The sequence below is a fragment of the Thamnophis elegans genome, chromosome 14, assembly GCF_009769535.1.
Source record: "Thamnophis elegans isolate rThaEle1 chromosome 14, rThaEle1.pri, whole genome shotgun sequence".
Classification (NCBI taxonomy): domain Eukaryota; kingdom Metazoa; phylum Chordata; class Lepidosauria; order Squamata; family Colubridae; genus Thamnophis; species Thamnophis elegans.
Window position 1 is genome coordinate 45799435 of NC_045554.1, and position 18573 is coordinate 45818007.

An 18573-nucleotide genomic window follows, 5' to 3' on the forward strand; every position below is an offset into this window, starting at 1 on the left:
AAAGGGAAGGAGGGAAGAAGTGAGGAAGGGGAAAACATTTGTGTGAGAGAGGGGAGAGAGAGGGAAAGGGAGGGAGAGAAAGAGAGAATATAAATTGCAAATATGAGCTTGTTCTCTGAAGTAGGAGAAGGAAGGAGGGAAGAAGTGACGGAGGGAAAGAAAGTTTGTGTGTGAGAGTGGGAAGAGGAGGGAGAGAGAGAGGGAAAGGGAGAGAGAGAAAAGAGAATAAATTGCAAATATGAGCTTGTTCTCTGAAGTGAGAGAAAGGAAGGAGGGAAGAAGTGAGGGAGGGGAAAAGTTTGTGTGTGAGAGTGGGGGAAGAGAGGAGAGAGAGAGAGGGGGAAAGGGAGAGAGAGAAAGAGAGAGATAAATTGCAAATATGAGCTTGTTCTCTGAAGTAGGAAGGAAGGAGAAGAAGTGAGGAGAGAAGGAAAGTTTGTGTGGGAGAGTGGGAGAGAGAGAGTGAGAGAGAGGGAGGGAGGAAGAGGAATGAGAGAAAGAAGAGGGGAGAGGAGAGAGAAGAGGAAAAAGAGGGGAGAGAGGGGAGGAGAGAGAGCAAGAGAAAGTGGGAGAAAGAGGGAGGGGGGAGGGGAGGGGAAGATTGTGAGTGACTATTGTTCAGCTCTTTAGTTACTTCATCCAATCAATATTAAAGTAAAGCAGAACCATTTTTCAAAGGCAGAAATTCGAAAGCACATAACATTCTGGTTCCTTTGTTTTACAAAAGAATGAGTTTTCTTTGACCACATTCCAATTGATTTACATCCTTGAGTTCAATTCAAGTAGGGTCATCATTACATCCCTCTCAAAGGACGTTTGTCTGGGAAGCCAGTGTGAACAATGCATCTATGGACAGGGCCGCAAACATGCTGTTAAGATGCACATCAGAGGCAGATAAAAGGCCATTCTTGAACTTGTCAAATCAAGCAAATTGTGCTTCTTTTACAGCCATGGTGAGAAATGAGATGTCACTCTGATTATTGATGGGTGTTTGGGACAACTACTTACTTGAGGTCGATAAAAAAAAGAGCTTATTTTAATGTTCACTTCAAAGATTGGCCAACGAGGTTTTGCATGTTCAGTGCCTGGATTTCAGCTTCAGTAATTTCTCATCAGATTAGCAATAGCAAGCAATAGCAGTTAGACTATATAGGGCTTTCAGCCCTCTAAGCAGTTTACAGAGTCAGCATATCGTCCCCAACAACAATCCGGGTCCTCATTTTACCCACCTCGGAAGGATGGAAGGCTGAGTCAACCTTGAGCCGGTGAGATTTGAACCGCCGAACTGCAGAACTGCAGTCAGCTGAAGTAGCCTGCAGTGCTGCATTTAACCACTGTGCCACCTCGGCTCAGATTGCTTAGGATTCAGTCATTACAAATTCAGGAACTGGCATTGCCGTCCGAGACGCACTTATTCAGAAGTAAGTCCGGATGTATTTAAAGAGGATTATTTGCAAATGGGTTTCTGTTGGACAGCGACCTTATTAACTTGAACTATTGTGAGTCCCAAATACTCAACGAAAATGACATTAAAATGTTAACAGCAGTCGTGTTTTGGTTGGAAATAGGTTTAGGAATGCAGGTTCGTTTTTTGTTTAGAAAACACATGTTTTACAACTAGTTTTGTAAATGCACAATTTTGTAGATCTTTTTTAATAGAGAAGCGGGGCACTGAGTATATTACTGAATAAATGTGCCAATTATAAAGTTTACTAACCATCACTCATTTCTTGAGCGGGAAAAGGATTTTCAAGCTTCTGGTTCCATTAGAACACAAGAGCATCCGACAACTTTATGAGCCTTTGATCTAAAAAAAATGGACACTATAGAGGGGGACACTATACAAGTCCCTTTACTACTAGATAATCTCTTTTCTAAACACAGATAGAAATCAACTATGTTAAAGAGGAATGAAGTGAACCCTGAAATGCAATACATCTTATAACTGAAGCATTAATGATAACTTAAGAGTTCTTCTTGATTGTATTTCCTGGCATATTTCAAGCAATTTGTTGTACCCCAAGTAAATAAGTTATGTCAACACCCCAGAAGTTGAAATACAATCAGATTATTTGACTCACAACCACCCAGAGTTGGTTAAGATGGGCTGAAGAAAGAAAGAAAGAAAGAAAGAAGAAAGAAAGAAAGAAAGAAAGAAAGAAAGAAAGAAGAAGAGGGAGGAGGGGTGGATGGTGAATGGATGGATGGATGGAATAAGAAAGAGAAAGGAAAGGGCAGGATAAATGGATAGATGGATGGGAGAGGAGGAGAAGGGAATGAAGGAAGTGGAAAGAAGTAGAAGGATGGATAGATAGAGGGAATGAAGGAAGGAAGGAGAAGGAAGGGGAAGGATGGATGGATAGATGGATGGGAGGGAGGAAGGGAAGGAAGGAAGTGTTTTGTGTGTGAGAGAGAAAGAACAGAGAGAGGGGGGAAAGGGAGAGAGAGAGGAGAGACATAGAGAGAGGGAGAGAGGGAGAGAGAGAGAGAGAGAGAGAGAGAGAGAGAGATGCTTCAAAGAACATCAGAGGCCAAGTATAGACATTGTACCTATCACCTCTTTAGGGTTCATTCAGCCCTATCACAAGTCCCCTGAAAATATACTTTAACCTATCTGCATTCCTGCATTCAAATAAGAAGGGAGGTATATTATCAACCCTTCCCCTGGAGAAAAAGGAGCAGTGAATTCCAATTCTTTTGCAGCGAGGCAGTGTGTCCGTCAAACCCACCGAAACATATCTTGACTCCTGGTGTCAAATTGCCCATCAGTCCACAAGGAATGCTCCTTTGCGGAACTCACGACAAGCTTTTCCGTTAGCGTGGCTGAAAGACACGTGACATCAACAGATTCCTCTTTTGGAAATGCTATTTTGGCCCCCTGTTTTAATCTGTGCCGTTTGCATCAAACAGAGGCCACCACGCCTTAAGAAACTGCAAAGATGATTTAAATCAATGTCTCTTGGCAGTTCCAGCGCGGAAGCTTGATGGACTTTTAATGACTTATGTGTCAGTACCAAAGATGGGCTATCCATCAAAGAAAAAAAAATAAAGGGAAAATATATATATTTCACAGGGGGGAAAAAAATGAGGCCGTTTTGCGGTCAATTTAAATTAGGCCTGTAACCTGCCAAGCTGAAATCAGACATGAACCAAGTGGTTGAAAATAATCTTTGATGAAAGAAAAGGGGGGAAGGAATCAAAGTTAAGTACATGTAAAACTATCCCCCAAGGATCGGAATTAGTAGATATCTCATTTCCTGAGAAGGAATGGTGGATGCCTTGATTTTCAGCTGAGCTATCCTCTGGATATTTGGAAGGCCAGGCGGAGAGAAAGGACATTGGATTTGGCCCTTGAAGCAAGAGTAAACCCCTTGTAGGTTTCGTCCCTGTGGAATGGCTTTTGTCTTTGTCTAGAAGATCACAGGGAATATGAGTGCCCTTCGCTGCCCAGAATTCATATGACCACCTAGTTTACTTGTAAAAAGGAGGAGGGAGACAGAAGAAAGGAAAGATCTATATTTCTTGGTTGGTGAGAGCAAAGCAGAATTAAAAGAACAGCAAATGGCTTTGAGTCACCTGGCATTCTTCTTGAATTTTGAATCAAGTGTGTAGTTGTGAAGGTGAATTAAACAAAGATACTGCAGAACCTTGTGTTCCACCTTCTTCCTTCACCCTCCCTCCCTTCTTTCCCCTTCTTCCCTTCCTTCCTTCTTTTCCCCATCTGTTTCTCCTTCCTTCTTTCCTCTCTTTCTTCCTCCCTTCCATCTATTGTTCCACTTCCTTCCTTTTTCTCCCTTCCTTCCTCCCTCCCTTCTCCCCTTCCTTTCTTCCTCCATTTCCACCCCTTCTCCCCTTTCAGCTTCTCCTTCATTTCTCCCTCTCTCCCTTTTTCCCATCCTTTCTTCCTTCCTTCCCTTTTCCCCTTCAGCTCTCCTCCCTCCCTCCCTTTCTTTGTTCCCTTCTCTCTTCTTTTCCCTTCAGCTTCTCCTCCCTCCCTTTCACACTCCTTCCATTCTTCCTCCCTCCTGTTGTTCCTTCCTTCCTTTTCCATTCTTTTTTCCTCCCCCCTGCCTCTGTTTTTTTTTCTTTCTTTCTTTCTTTCTTTCTTTCTTTCTTTCTTTCTTTCTTCCTTCCTCTTCTTTCTTTCTTTCTTTCCTTCCTTCCTTCTTCTTTCCTTCCTTCCTTCCTTGATTTACAGTTTCTTTTTAAACAGGCTTTATGGTCCTTTAAACTTTATATTTATGGTTTCATGTCTCGCTACAAATAATGAAGTGTTAGCTGTTCCTGTATTTCATAAGAGACTGTCAGAACATGTCATATTTCATTCTGCCAGCCTACAAAGCAACTGCACCTCAAAGAAAAGAAACGAGGGAGGGGCAGCTGCATTCTTTTTGAAAAAATATTTTTTATTCAGGTTTTTTTTAAAAAAAAGACAAAAAATATTGTTTGCAATTTCCTTCTGTGCCACATTTCTCCTCGGTATACATCCATTGTAAATGTACTTCTCCCCGCTTATTTCAGTTTCTCTTCTATACATATGATACTATTATATACATTCCTTCATTTACAATCCTTCATTCCATTTATACATGTTTGTTCATCTGTACCTATACATTGCTAATTCGTAACTCCTGTGTCTTCTTTATTTAGTCTTTACCCAAGCTTTACACCTGCCCTCTAACCATTTATAACCACTCCTTCCATACCATATAATTTTCTGTTTCCTCCCTTTCTTTAATTTCTTTGTAAATTTGTCCACAAATTTACAAGGAAATATGACCCAAAAAACCCACAATATTTAATTATACATATCATAATGGCAGCGAGAATAACATATGCACAAAATTGGAAGAATAATAATATACCAACAGAGGGGAGAGTTATAATGAAAGTGTTAAGAGTGTGCAGAGATGGAGAAAATTTGCATACTTATCTTTAAAACCTTCTAATTTCTTGGAAACCCTCTGGTCCTATCAACTGGTTCTTCTGCATGAATTTGGACTTGCTGGCTGGGGAATTTGGGGGGGTTAAAGTCGACATCTCTTAAAGTTGTCAAGTTTGAGCATCATTGCTGTAGTAAACCTCAGAATTCTCCCCCCACCAAAAAAAAATCACCGCAAAGGGCTTTCTGAGGTTAAAAAGATCAATAAATCTTATTTCCCCATCACCTCAGAAGCTAATGAACCTGAGATTTATTGTGGATGTTGAGCTTGTATCCTTGAAGTAAATTGAGAGGGAAAAAACATATCCAGGAAGTATCCCTCCCTTCTGTGAAAAATTACCTGCAAGGCCTCCAATTCAGGTTCCTGAGACTTTCAGTAATTCAGAACACCTTGGAGGAAAAAGTCAATCACTTAGATCAATAGGGCCTATTTTCCCCCCAAGAGACGGGCATTTCCAAGAAAACGCTCTAACAGGCTAGCTACAGATTGTAAACACCAATATCACACAATCATTTTTTATTATAGAAGGTGGAAAAAAGAAACAAGCAAGCAATGTGTGATTTGTCCAAAACAGCCACCAAAGGCAAAGATGAAATGAAGACTTCAACCTGCAAATGGATTTAGAACCATGACGTATAATAAACATTCTTACACCCACTGGATTTTAACCAGCTGGCTAAGAAGGGGTTTATCTTTAGAAATGCTGTGTAATTTCTGCCAAAAACACGCTCCCCCTCAAACAACAAAACTCCATAATTGGTATTTTGTTTATGTGTTTTAGGTTTTGTTATAGTTTGTTATTTTAAAATTATAAGCTACCCACAGTTACCCCACGGTAAGATGGGTGGCTCAGTGGCTAAGGCACTGAGTTTGTCGATCAGAAAGGTCGGCAGTTCAGAGGTTTGAATCCCTAGTGCCACTTAACGGAGTGAGCTCCCATTACTTGTCCCAGCTTCTGCCAAGCTAGCAGTTCGAAAGCATGTAAAAATGCAAGTAGAAAAATAGGGACCACCTTTGGTGGGAAGGTAACAGCGTTCCGTGTGTCTTTGGCATTAGCCATGACCACGGACACGTCTCGGGCACTGCTGGCTCTTCAGCTTTGAAACGGAGATGACTAGTCCCTTCTTAGGCATAAATGCCAGCTTTGGGCCTGGAAGATTGTGAGTTCTAGTCCCACCTTAGTCATGAAAGCTGGTTAGGTGACTCTGGGCCAAGCACAAGGAGGCAGTGAGTTCTAGTCCTGTTTTAAGCATAAATGCCAGCTGAGAGACTTTGAGCCAATCATCAGAAGAATCTGGGTTCTAGTCCTGTCTAAGTCATGAAAGCTGGCTGGGTGACTTTGGGACAATTGTTGTTGTGGGGAAAATAGGAAGAAGAAGAACTATTAGGTATATTCGCTGCCTTGAGTTACTTATAAAAGTAATGAAGACTTGATTTTTTTTTTTTAAAAAAAGCTATATATCCTGCACAAATAATTTTCTGGCGGCACATTGTATGCCAGTGGTTGGTAAGGTAGAAACCATAAGGTATGTTCCAATCTCAGCCTCTCTCATGCTAATGTCTTATATCTTTGTCTTTTCTCTCTCTCTCTCTCTCTCTGATTCTTTCCTTCCTCCTTATTCTTCCTCTGTCGTTTTTTCCAAAGGCTGAAATTAAGATGATTATCTAAAGCAATTTCAGAATTAAGCTCGGCAACACACAAAATGATTTCATTTAGGATTGCCAGTTAAGTTGGAGAGCAGGAAATGGAAGACTTTCAGACTTAACAATTTCTCTTGGCTGCATCTAAATCTATCTTGTTATTAAGGAAAGGAAACAGTTGATATCATGATTGCCAAATGACAGTATTAGTGCAAATTGGTTTCTTATTATAGGAACTTTCATGACGATTTCAAAGCTTGACAGATATAATATAAAGCCCCAATTTGCATAATCAAATATATACACACACACCACACACACACACACACACATATATATATTATATATACACACCACACACACACACACACACACACACATATTGGACTGCTTATTATTCGGCAGTAAAGGAAATTCCTATTAATGACTGTAAGTAATGGCATTAAAATCAGGCAACTATTTTTTTTCCCAAAGAGTATCTGTGGAAAGTGCCTTTTAATATTCACTAAATTTTATGTAAATGAATTTATTGAATGTTTTTAGCCAGCAAATGTTTATTTAGCGTGTTTCTGCCACGTGCATTAAATAGTGGTTTTTGAGCAGCAAAAAGCAACATTTATTTATATCCAGCGGCGTTTCTGAAAACGAGGAGGAATAGGAAGTTGAAAGAAGTAGAAAAATTGGATAATTTAAAGCAGAGATACAAAATGACTATTATAAATTTGCCACCGAGCTGGGTCTTTTCCCAAACAGCGTGTTCTCATTAAATTTTGGCACTGGAGTGAAATTTGAGACTTACAAGATTGATGTCAACCTCATTGAGGAAATCAGCTCTGCAGGAAACCTTAAATTACTTTTATTGAGATTTTATTGAGATTGTGAGATAATCTGATTATGCAATGCACCCACCCCTTCTACTCTTGGGATTTAGGAAGGTATCCCTCTGAGTCTCTTCCCAAGAGAAGTAGTCCTTGGCTTACAACAGTTCATTTAGTACAACAGTTCAGAGCCCAACTTACTTCAGATTTTGCTCCACAACAGAAATTCTGGTCAGAATCAGAATGGAGCTCGAAGGGACATTGGAGGTCTTCTAGTCCAGCCCCCTCCTCAAGCAAGAGATCCTATACCATTTCAGATAGGTGACTGTCTTAGTCTCTTCTTAAAAACGCCCAATAATGAAGCATTCACAACTTCTGAAGGCAATCTGTTCCCCTGGTTAATTGTTCTAACTGTTAGGAAGTTTCTCCTTAATTCCTCTCCTTGGTGAGTTTCCATCCATTGCTTCTTATACTGTCCTCTGGTGCTTTGGAAAATAAATTGATCTCCTTTTTTTTGTGGCAGCCTCTCAAATCCTGGAAATTTTGCTATCATGTCCCACCTAGTCCTTCTTTTCTCCAGATTAGCCAAACCAAAGGCCTTTAATCATCTTAGTTGCACTTCTTCCAAAGTCTCAGCATCTTTTTGTAATGTAGTGACCAAAAGTAACAGATGGAAACTCATCAAGGAGAGAAGCAACTTAGAAATAAGGAGAAATTTCCCTGCAGTGAGACAATAAGCAGTGGGAAACTGGCCTCCAGAAGTTGTGAATGTTCCAACACTGGAAGTTTTAAGAAGATGTTGGATAACCATTTGTCTGAAGCGGTGTAGGGTTTCCTGCCTAAGGCAGGGGGTTGGACTAGAAGACCTCCAAGGTCCCTTCCAACTCTGTTACTTTGACTTCCTGTAGGCACAAACAGATGATTAACAAATAATGTGAAGTTAAAAGAATGACCTACTAAAATGTTTGAGGTGTTAACTGCTCCAGAGGAATAGTTGGGCATTCTTGATTGCAATGTCTCCATCCTCAATTTGTAACCTCTAGATAAATTACTACTATGGAGAGAAACAATTAGCTAAGAACTCTTCTCCTTGACCTGTGAGTCGGAGCCATGGATTTGATTCCTAATGGAACTAATGAGAAGAAAATCTGTAATGAGATCTGTGGATGGTATGCTGCATAGACAAACGCTAAGGGATTGTCTTTAGCATGTAAAAGTCGAGATAATTCACTACAAGGAGGGCATTGGAGGAATGGTAGATAACAGTCCCCACCTGAAGCCGGTTCTTTCAGCTGCAAGAGATTGGATAGCAATAGCAATAGCCCTTAGACTTATATACCGCTTCACAGTGCTTTACAGCCCTCTCTAAGCAGTTTACAGAGTCAGCCTCTTGCTCCTAACAATCTGGGTCCTCATTTTACTGACCTCAAGAAGGATGGAAGGCTGAGTCAACCTTGAGCCGGTCAGGATCGAACTCCTGGCAGTGGGCAGAATCAGCCTGCAAAATTCTAACTACTGTGCCATGATGGAGGGATGGAGGATGGATGGATGGATGGATGGAAGGAAGGAAGGAAGGAGGAAGGAAGGAAGGAAGGAAGGACGGAAGGGGAAGGAAGGAAGGAGGAAAGAGCAATAGCACTTGGATTTATATACCACTTCACAGTGCTTTCCAGCCCTCTTAAGCAGTTTACAGAGTCAGCCTATTGCCCCCAACAATCTGGGTCCTCATTTTACCCACCTTGGAAGGATGAAAGGCTGAGTCAACCTTGAGCTGGTGAAATTCGAACTGCCAAATTGCAGGCAGCCGGCAGGCAGCAGAAGTAGCCTGCAGTACTGCACTCTAACCACTGCGCCACCTCGACTCTTGGTATTCGTGTTCTAATGGAATGGAATAGAATAACAAAGCTGAAAGGGACCTTGGATGTTTTCTAGTCCAACCCCCTGCTTGGGCAGAAAACCCTATACTATTTCAGGCAAATAATACTTGGACGCATCCTATTGTTTTGTGTGGATTTCTTGTGTGGAGTCAACATGGAACCTGGTGGGATTTGAACTGCCAATTTTCAGGCAGCCAGTAGGCAGCAGAAGTAGCCTGCAGTACTGCACTTTCACCACTGAGCCACTATGGCTCCTAGATGGTTTCCCCTTTGTAAAAAGAAGGTTGGGAATGAGTCCAACCAATTAGGGAAATTATGATGATCCATAGCGTTGAGGATTAAGGTTTTAATCACTCGTGGATCATCTGAAGGACTTGGGATCAGTGGGGTGGGGTGGGGTCCTCTTTTTATAATGTTTGTCGTGCTTGGAAATAGATGAATGGGAATTTCCAGAGCCATAAGTGTGTCGGTCAACCGGAGCGAAAGCAATTTGTCATCTCTACGTATAGGGTGCTGCAAAGAAATTGGCGAATGTTAAAGCGGAGTTATGCATGTTTACATCCTTAAATTCATGATCCTGTTGGATTATCCTACTTCAAAGATTTTCTCTCGGTCTTGGCCTTGTGATACCTCCAGGCACCAAAGTTTTAGGAAGGGAGGGAGGGGAGGGGAGGGGAGGGAGGAAGGAAGGAAGATTTGCATCATTCTACAACTTTTCTAAAGGATGGGAAAATGGATAAATACATAGTTAGACTGACCATCCAATAGGAAACAGCAAAGCACATAGGATAGACAATAGAACAACGCACTATTCGACATTAGCGCGTTAATCTCTGCTGAATTTTGCAAACTATAAAACAAAACTGTGCACCCTTTCACGAAATGGGTGTATTCCTTTTAGAGAAGAAATAAGTAAAATCCATTTGAGTGTTCTGAGAATTTTATCATGGAAACTATAAGGTAAAAACCAGGTGTCTCTGTACAACTGCACAGAACAAAGCAACATGGACTGTGGTTTTAATAGCTCTGGCACTGGAAGAAACAATAACGTCAACCATCTATCGTTGCATGTACTAAAGTGCCAAGTGACGCAATGGTTAGAATGGAGTATTGCAGGCTAACTCTGCCCATAGCTTGGAGTTCATCCCTAATGGGACTCAAGATTGACTTGACCTTCCATCCTTCTGAGGTGGATAAAATGGTGACCCACATTGCTGGGGGGCAATAGGCTGACTCTGTAAACTGCTTAGAGAGGGCAGTAAAGCACTGTAAAGTGGTATATAAGTCTGAGTGCAATTGCTAGTCCTTCTCCTTCCTGGTGCAGTGGTTAGAATGCCATATTGCAAGTTAGCTCTGCCCACTGCCAGGAGTTCGATCCCAACCACTCAAACTGACTCAGCCTTCCATTCTTCCGAGGTGGGTAAAATGAGGACCCAGATTGTTGAGGGCAATAGGCTGACTCTGTAAACCGCTTAGAGATAGTTGTAAAGCACTGTGAAGCAGTATATAAGTCTAACAGCTATTGCTATGCCCCAGCGTGTTTTTCTATGGTTAGGTATGCAAATCAGGTGAAGCTGGGAGTAAAAGAAGAAGTTTGAGAAACACCACAGTGGTGGAGCTGTCATAACATGATTACGCAGAGAATTCAATTAGATGTTGAGCCACTTTTAAAGTTTCCCCTCAACTATCTACTCTTTATGGTAATCTGCAGTCTTCCTCTGCCATTGGGCAGGTTGAGATGGATTTCAGAAACTAATAACAGGCATCAAGTTGTCAATTATTGTGTTATTGTCCCTGCAGTGGCATTTGGATTCCCTGCCTGAGGCACCAGTATGACCTGTCTATATCTACTGGGTTAGAGTTCAAGAACCTGTCGGAAGTCTTGGCGGGGTGTGTGTGTGAAATTAAGGAACTGCTTTGCCCGGCAGATATTCCAGGTTTTTTTTTCCCCTTCATTATTCTGCATTTAAAAGAATAAAATTAGAACAGCCTCTTCAGATATACATCTCCCAATTAAAATTGACCCTTGGGGATGTGACATTGAACATAAGCTGCAGAGGGAGAGGGGGCGAAATCTAATTAAATTTGAGGAAGGAAATATACAAAAGAAAAAAAAAGTTGAAGAACTAGAGTTACACTTTTCTTTGCCGGGTTAAACTTCCCCTACTTGACTCTGTTTGTACGACTGTTCTATGTGTCAACATAAAAGAGAAACATTTCTTTCCTTATTAAACCCACGAACGCATAAGGAAAATATTTAGAGTTGGTTGGAAGCAAGCAGTAAGAAACATGTCAATGAAAACTTTCCGTGTGTGTTTTTCCTTAGTAATCCAGCGTCTCTGATCTACTAAGAATAGCTGTTAATTAAACAGGAAGATAGCCTAAGCTTCTATGAATATTGGCCTTGTCCAAACAAGAAGAAGACATATTGTGAGAACAAGGAAGGAAATACATGTTCACCTTCAATGTCCCCAGCATTTTGCTCCTTCACATCTGAAGATAGGAAAAGAGATGTGATGAAGCTCTCCCCCCATCTGAAAATCTTAGCTCGGTGTACATGAAGTCTATAGTGACTGTCTCTAAATAGAATAGTGGGGTACTAATAATAAAAATTGAGAGGAGAGAGAGAGAGAGAGAGAGGAGAGAGAGAGAGAGAGAGAGAGAGAGAGAGAGGAGAGAAGGATGAGATAAGGATGAGACCTAAGGATGAGACCTACAGAAGAGTGCATTTTACAATATGGAGGTAGAGGTTTTAAGAGTGTAGAGTCTACCATAGAGGAGCCCTATTATTACATCCATGTCCTACTAACTTCAGGGCAAGTAAAGAGAAGATTCTTCAGAGGTGTTTGGGAGGTTCTCCCTAGATTTGAGTCCAGGAAGGTATTGTTTAATTTCATCAAGAATTGGTACCTTTTGTAGGGCTTATTATTCAGTGAACCAACTTTCCAAGGGGTGTTAACTCATCAATAATCTGGGTGCCATGTTATGGACCAGTTTCAGCTTCCAGGTCATCACCCAAGGAAGCCCCACATTGAGCACACTATAGTAATCCAGCCAAGTCATGGTTTACCAATGCCTTCATCTAGATTGAGTCATAACTCAAAAGCTGGCCAAGTCACCCCAGGATACAACCTCCACTTGCTGTTCAAGCAGTAATTGTGATTCTTGCTGTGGCTTCAGAAAGAAGCCAGGATCCCAACTAAGTTAGCCATCATGGTGTGATTCTCTTGTGCTGAATGGAAAGAGAGCAGTACCACAGGATTTCTTCTAAGATGGTAATTCCATCTTCATCAATTTTGGACCGACGTACATTGAAATACATTGAAAAACAATGAATTGATTAATTGGGGGGGGGTGCCTTTTAGTTATTTAAAGGGAGCCTAATTAGTTAAGGATGTGACATTGGCCAACTTAATTTGATTCCTTCTGACAATGTTAATCTTTTATTGAATAATAGCGATAACAACCATAGTTTTATTCATGTATTTCCCTTCCTTGTAAAAAGATCCCAAGGAGATGAAGAAAGAAATTAAAGAAAAACATTAGTGAACAGCAATTAAAGCATCTATTAAAACATGATATTTGCCAGACCAAGGAACTAAGGAACAATATTCCAATAGAAAACAGAATACTTAAATAGTGGAGAAAGAGCATTGGTCATACTTAGCAGAGGAAATGTAAGTCCTTGGAACCACTGGTGCAATTTTTAGAAGATGGATGATAGAAATCATAGGGCTGGAAGGGACCCCGAAGCTCTTCTAGTCCAACCACCTGCTCAAGACAGGAATCTACCATCCTGGTCAAATAGTTATCCACTCTATTTTTGGAAACATCTAGTGATGAGCACCCACAATTCTGGAAAGCAATCTGTTCACTGATTGATTCTTCTTACTAGCAGAAAGTTACTCCTTAGTTCTAGGTTGGAACTCTTTAACAAACACCCTCTACTTCTTATACAGCCAACATGACTTGTTGTTAGTAGTTACGAAGTCATGTCCGACCCATCATGACCCCATGGACAACATTCCTCCAGGCCTTCCTGTCCTCTACCATCTCTGGAGTCCATTTAAGCTCACGCCGACTGTTTCGGTGACTCCATCCAAGCCATCCATTCTCTGTCGTCCCATTCTTCTTTTGCCGTCCATCGTTCCCAGCATGAGGCTCTTCTCCAGGGAGTCCTTCCTTCTCATTATCTGGCCAAAGTATTTGAGTTTCCTCATAAGGATCTGGTCTTCTAAAGAGCAGTCAGGGTTGATTTCCGCTGGGACTGACCGAGGTGGCGCAGTGGTTAGGGTGCAGTACTGCAGCCACTTCAGCTGACTGCTATCTGCAGTTCAGCGGTTCAAATCTCACCGGCTCAAGGTTGACTCAGCCTTCCATCTTCCGAGGTTGGTAAAATGAGGACCCGGATTGTTGTTGGGGGCAATATGCTGACTCTGTAAACCGCTTAGAGAGGACTGAAAGCCCTATGAAGCGGTATATAAGTCTAACTGCTACTGCTATTGCTATGCTATGATCACCTTGCAGTCCAAGGGACTCAATGCAAGAGTCTTCTACAGCACCAGAGTTCAAGGGCCTCCATTCTTTGGCGCTCAGCCTTCCTTATGGCCCAACCTTCACAGCCATCCATTGCAACTGGGAAACCACAGCCTTGACTAACGCATTCTTGTTGGCGGAGTGATGTCCCTCCTTAGAAGCAAGGTCAAAGGTTTACATCTAGAAGCAAAGTCCATAGAAGCACACATGTATATGATGTTGGTCTTAATCTTGATGACTCTATGCCCAACCAAAGTCCTTCCCTGGTCTTAAGGGCGACCTTCCATGTACAGTAATAAGAAGGGTTTAAAAAAATGCTCCTGAGGTTCTCTGTTGCTCATTGCCATTTCCAGCCTAGATATTAAGTCTAATTTCTGCAAAAAAAAACCTATCCCTTTTTTGCAGCAGTACATTTAATGCAAGCAGAGAAGACGCACAGGTCCCTTTGAACTGCTATTGCCATAACCTCCGCATTCTAATTAGAAAGCATCTACATTTATCTCATTTCTGCCAACCCGTAGCTCCCTCTTGTGGCTAATTAAACTGAGCCTCTCCTTTTCCCCCGGTTCTTCCTTCCCCATAACGATCAACACTGTTGTTCAGGGCTTCCAGCGGTAGGTGCGAACTCACTAACTCTGGCTTGGATGGGCAGGTGAATCTTGACTCTTTGCTTAGGATGAGAAGCACGTTCGGGCAAGTTAATTTGTCATGCAGGTTTCGCTCCAACCTCAATCGAGAAGGATGGTTAATTTGTTTTGCAGGTGTGAAGAGAAGGGGGGGAAAAAAAAGAATTGGCAAGGAGCAAAATTGCTCTAGCAGGAAAGGAGAGCAAATGAGGAGATAGATATTTGCTGGGTTTTGAAAGGGCTATCAGTAAAATCTGCTTTCTTGGAAACTTCGTTTGTTTGTGTGGTTTGTTGCTTTTCTATGAATCTCGTCTGAGCCTTTTGTCTCGAAGAATTGCCCAATGTAGGTTGACCAAGTACACAGAGGTTCAGTCACTGGATCAGAGTAGTATTGAGCAAGTTCTGACCAGTTCTGGAGAACCGGCGGTGGAAATTTTGAGTAGTTGGGAACCAGCAAATCTACCTCTGACTGCCCCGCCCCAGAGGTGGGTTCCTACCAGTTCGCACCAGTTCGGTAGAACCGGTTCGTCAAATCTACTGAACCGATTAGAAAAAGGTTCCACCAGAAAGCAGGCCACACCTACAGAAGAGGTTCCAAAAAAATTTGAAACCTACCACTGACACACACACACAGAGGACTCCACAGAGAGAGAAAGAAAGCGAAAGAAGGAAGAAGAATAAAAAATAAAGAAAAAAGAAAAAGTGAAGGGAGAGAGTGAAGAAAAAAAGGAAAAAAAGGGGCAGAGGCAAAGGAAGGAGAGAGAGAGAGAAGAAGAGAGAGAAAGATAAGAAAGAAAGAAAGAGAAAAAAAAAAAGAGAAGAAAGAAAAGAAAGAAAGAAAGAAAAAGAAAGAAAGAAAAGAAAAAGAAAGAAAGAAAGAAAACACATGGTCAGCAAGCCACTCCACCAGGTCACATGGCCGGCAAGCCACTCCCACAAAGGAGGCCACACCCACAGAGTAGGTTCGAAATTTTTTTGAAACCCACCACTGCCCTGCCCCCATCTATTCTCTGCCCCAGTCCCAGCTGATTGGGAGGGAATGGAGATTTTACAGTCCTTCCCCTGCCACCCACCCAAGCCATGCCACGCCCACCAAGCCACACCCACAGAACCGGTATAAAAAAAAAGAATCCCACCACTGCACTGGATCTAAGAGGATTCATACATCGTGTTCCCAATGAGTCAGAACTAAAATGAGAAGTAGAAATTGGCTAGCAACTAAAAGGTAGAGGGATGTTATCAGTATCCTAGCTGTAGCTGCTAGATTATTGTAACAGGTAAAGGTAAAGGTTTCCCCTGCCCAGCCATGTCCAACTCTAGGTTCACAGAACATACAGTGCACCATAAGACCCAGGGAACACTGTTACCTTGCAGAAGTGGTACCTACCGTATTTTTCACACTATAAGACGCATTGGACCATAAGACGCACATTAGCTTTAGAGGAGGAAAACAAGGGGGTGAAATATGCCGCTGCCTCCCAGCACCCTTTTCGTCTTATAGTGCGAAAAATATGGTATTTATCTACTGGCATCTGCATGCTTTTGAACAGCTAGGTGGGTAGGAGCTGAGATAGGAATGGGAGCTCACCCCATTGCGTGGTGCTGGGGTCTCGAACCTGGGCTTTCTAGTCAATAACCCCAGCATTAATCACTGAGCCATTATGTTCCTCTTGTAGGCAGATCCATCCAGTCAAACAGATATTTATCAAAGTATAAGTGTCTTTGGAATGCTTGGGAGAAATTATCGAGAGTGTGCAAATCGATTCAGTCTGAGAATTTGAATTCATTCAATTCAGAACTTCGATGCAATCTGAGACTTTGAACCGATCCATAATATCATTCCTCAAACTGGCCTGATTCACTCCAGACCTCTGAATGAATTTGGAAGCGTGTGTGTGGTGTGTGTGTGTAAGGGGTCTTGCATATAATCCAAAGTACTTGAATTGGTTTAAAGGCATCTCATTTGATTTGACCATTGGTTCGACTTCCTGATTCAGTCTGCAAAACTCTCTTCGGTTCAGAAATTCTGCCAAATGCCTTTGAATTGGATCCCTGAAAGGCCAGTCTAGCTTGTGACAGGTAAATAAAATGTAGGGGGAAAAAAATGACTTATACGTATAATGAGACACAGACATTTTATAGATTAATTGCTTAACATTTTCTGTCTGATAACGCACCTTAGTCTTTAATCCTTGGGAAACTGTGTTAAACCGCTTAATATATTGCTTCTCTGCTATTTTGTGATGTAATTCCTTCTTTTGCAGATAACTACTCTGAAATCATGTTAGTACTGAATTTCTATTTATACTTAACAGGGTAGTTGTAAAGGATGAAAGAGGGGAGGGAGGGAAACCAGGCAGGTTGCTAAGTATCTGGGAGAAAGGTAGGAAGTAATTTTTATAATTATATCCTCAAACGACGAGTGACTTTAAAAAAAAAAAGACGGTACGTTTCAATAATCTGCAAGCCTGCTTCCTTTAACAGAGCTATTGTACTTTTAAAAAATGAATGACTTTCGTTTCACAGCTGCGAGCTTTCTAAAGGATATTTGTGCTGAATTGTGGAGACATTAAGAAGTTGAAGGGAGTCCTTGACTTACAATTATTCATTTACTGACTGTTTGAAGTTGCAACAGCATTGAAAAAAAGTGACTTATGACCATTTTCACACTTACGACCATTACACCATTCATATATTGTGGCCTGCCAGCAGCCAGCTGGATCTTGTTCCCAGTATGTGTATGTGTTTTCAGAAGAAAAGAACAGCTAAGAAATCAGGGTCCACTTGAGAGTAAAGCCACAGATGTGTGGTGAATGGCCCCTCCCATAGGAAATAAAAGAGGAGCGAAAATAGCAATAGCAATAGCAGTTAGACTTATATACCGCTTCATAGGGCTTTCAGCCCTCTCTAAGCGGTTTACAGAGTCAGCATATCGCCCCCACAGTCTGGGTCCTCATTTCACCCACCTCGGAAGGATGGAAGGCTGAGTCAACCTTGAGCCAGTGAGATTAGAACTGCTGAACTGCAGATAACAGTCAGTTGAAGTGGCCTGCAGTACTGCATCCTAACCACTGCGCCACCTCGGCTCTATAAAAGGGAGTGGGCTTTTGCAGGAAACAATTCATTCGTTCACTCGTTCATTTTAGGAGTATGAAGATCTGTCCGTGAATCTCAGAGACTCTGTGCCCAGCCTTTTCTTGCACAGCACCTCATTTGGAAATATTTACATGGCAGCTTTCCAAGCTAGATAAGGTCTGTGGTCATAAATTCACCTTTGAAAGACTGTTTGCCAGGCCTTTGCTGAAGGTGAAGGAGAGGAATTCACATTCGTTTAACAAAAGGGGTTTTGTCAGGACCAGGAATCTGATTCGTGCTTTTTGGGAAAACCTAGATCAGAATGCATATTTATGATAGTTACAGCATCCTGGGGTCTTAATATCGCCTTTTGCAAACTTCCGACAAACTGGTCAAAGGGGAAACCAGATTCATTAACAGCCATGTTACTATCTTAACAACTGCCGTGATTCGCTTAACAACTGTGGCAAGAAAGGTTGTAAAACAGGGGCTAAAATTCTCTTAACGATGGAAATTCTGATCTCAGCTGTATATCAAGGACTATCTGCACTGGTTAATTGAACAAACACCAATTGATCAAAGTGACAACAATGCTAATGAGGGGGGATTTAATAAGGGTCCTTGTCATTGTGACCATCACAGCATGATTGTGATTCTTGTGCTTGGCTTCCAATTATAATGATGTTGTCATTAATTTTCACAGGTGATAGACATCGACCGGCCAGAGGGTTCAAAGTTCCGACTTTTTGGGAAAGGAGTAGAACAGGAGCCAAAGGGAGTTTTCAAAATCATTGAGAGCACAGGAGAAGTCTTCGTAACACAACAACTTGATAGAGAAGCCATTGCTGCATACGAGGTGAGTAATCCTGGTTTGTGTTTATTTTACTGATTGGTTGATCATCTCTCTCTCTCTTCTCCTCTCTCTCTCCTCTCTCTCTCTCTCTCTCTCTTCCCTCCCTCCCCCTCCCTCCCTCCCTCCCTCCTCCCTCCCCTCTCTCTCTCTCTCTCTCTCCTTCCAGTCTTTTACTGCATTAATGAGCTGTGTTACACTGGTAAT

General features: G+C 41.8%; 1 protein-coding gene across 1 annotated transcript in view; it reads left to right on the top strand.

Moving 5' to 3' along the window:
- Positions 1–18573, top strand: part of CDH13 (cadherin 13) — a 542002-nt gene that overhangs the window by 249246 nt on the left and 274183 nt on the right. Inside the window, 1 exon segment of the mRNA XM_032230145.1 lies at positions 18220–18372. Within this exon segment, the coding sequence (XP_032086036.1) occupies positions 18220–18372 (153 nt within the window).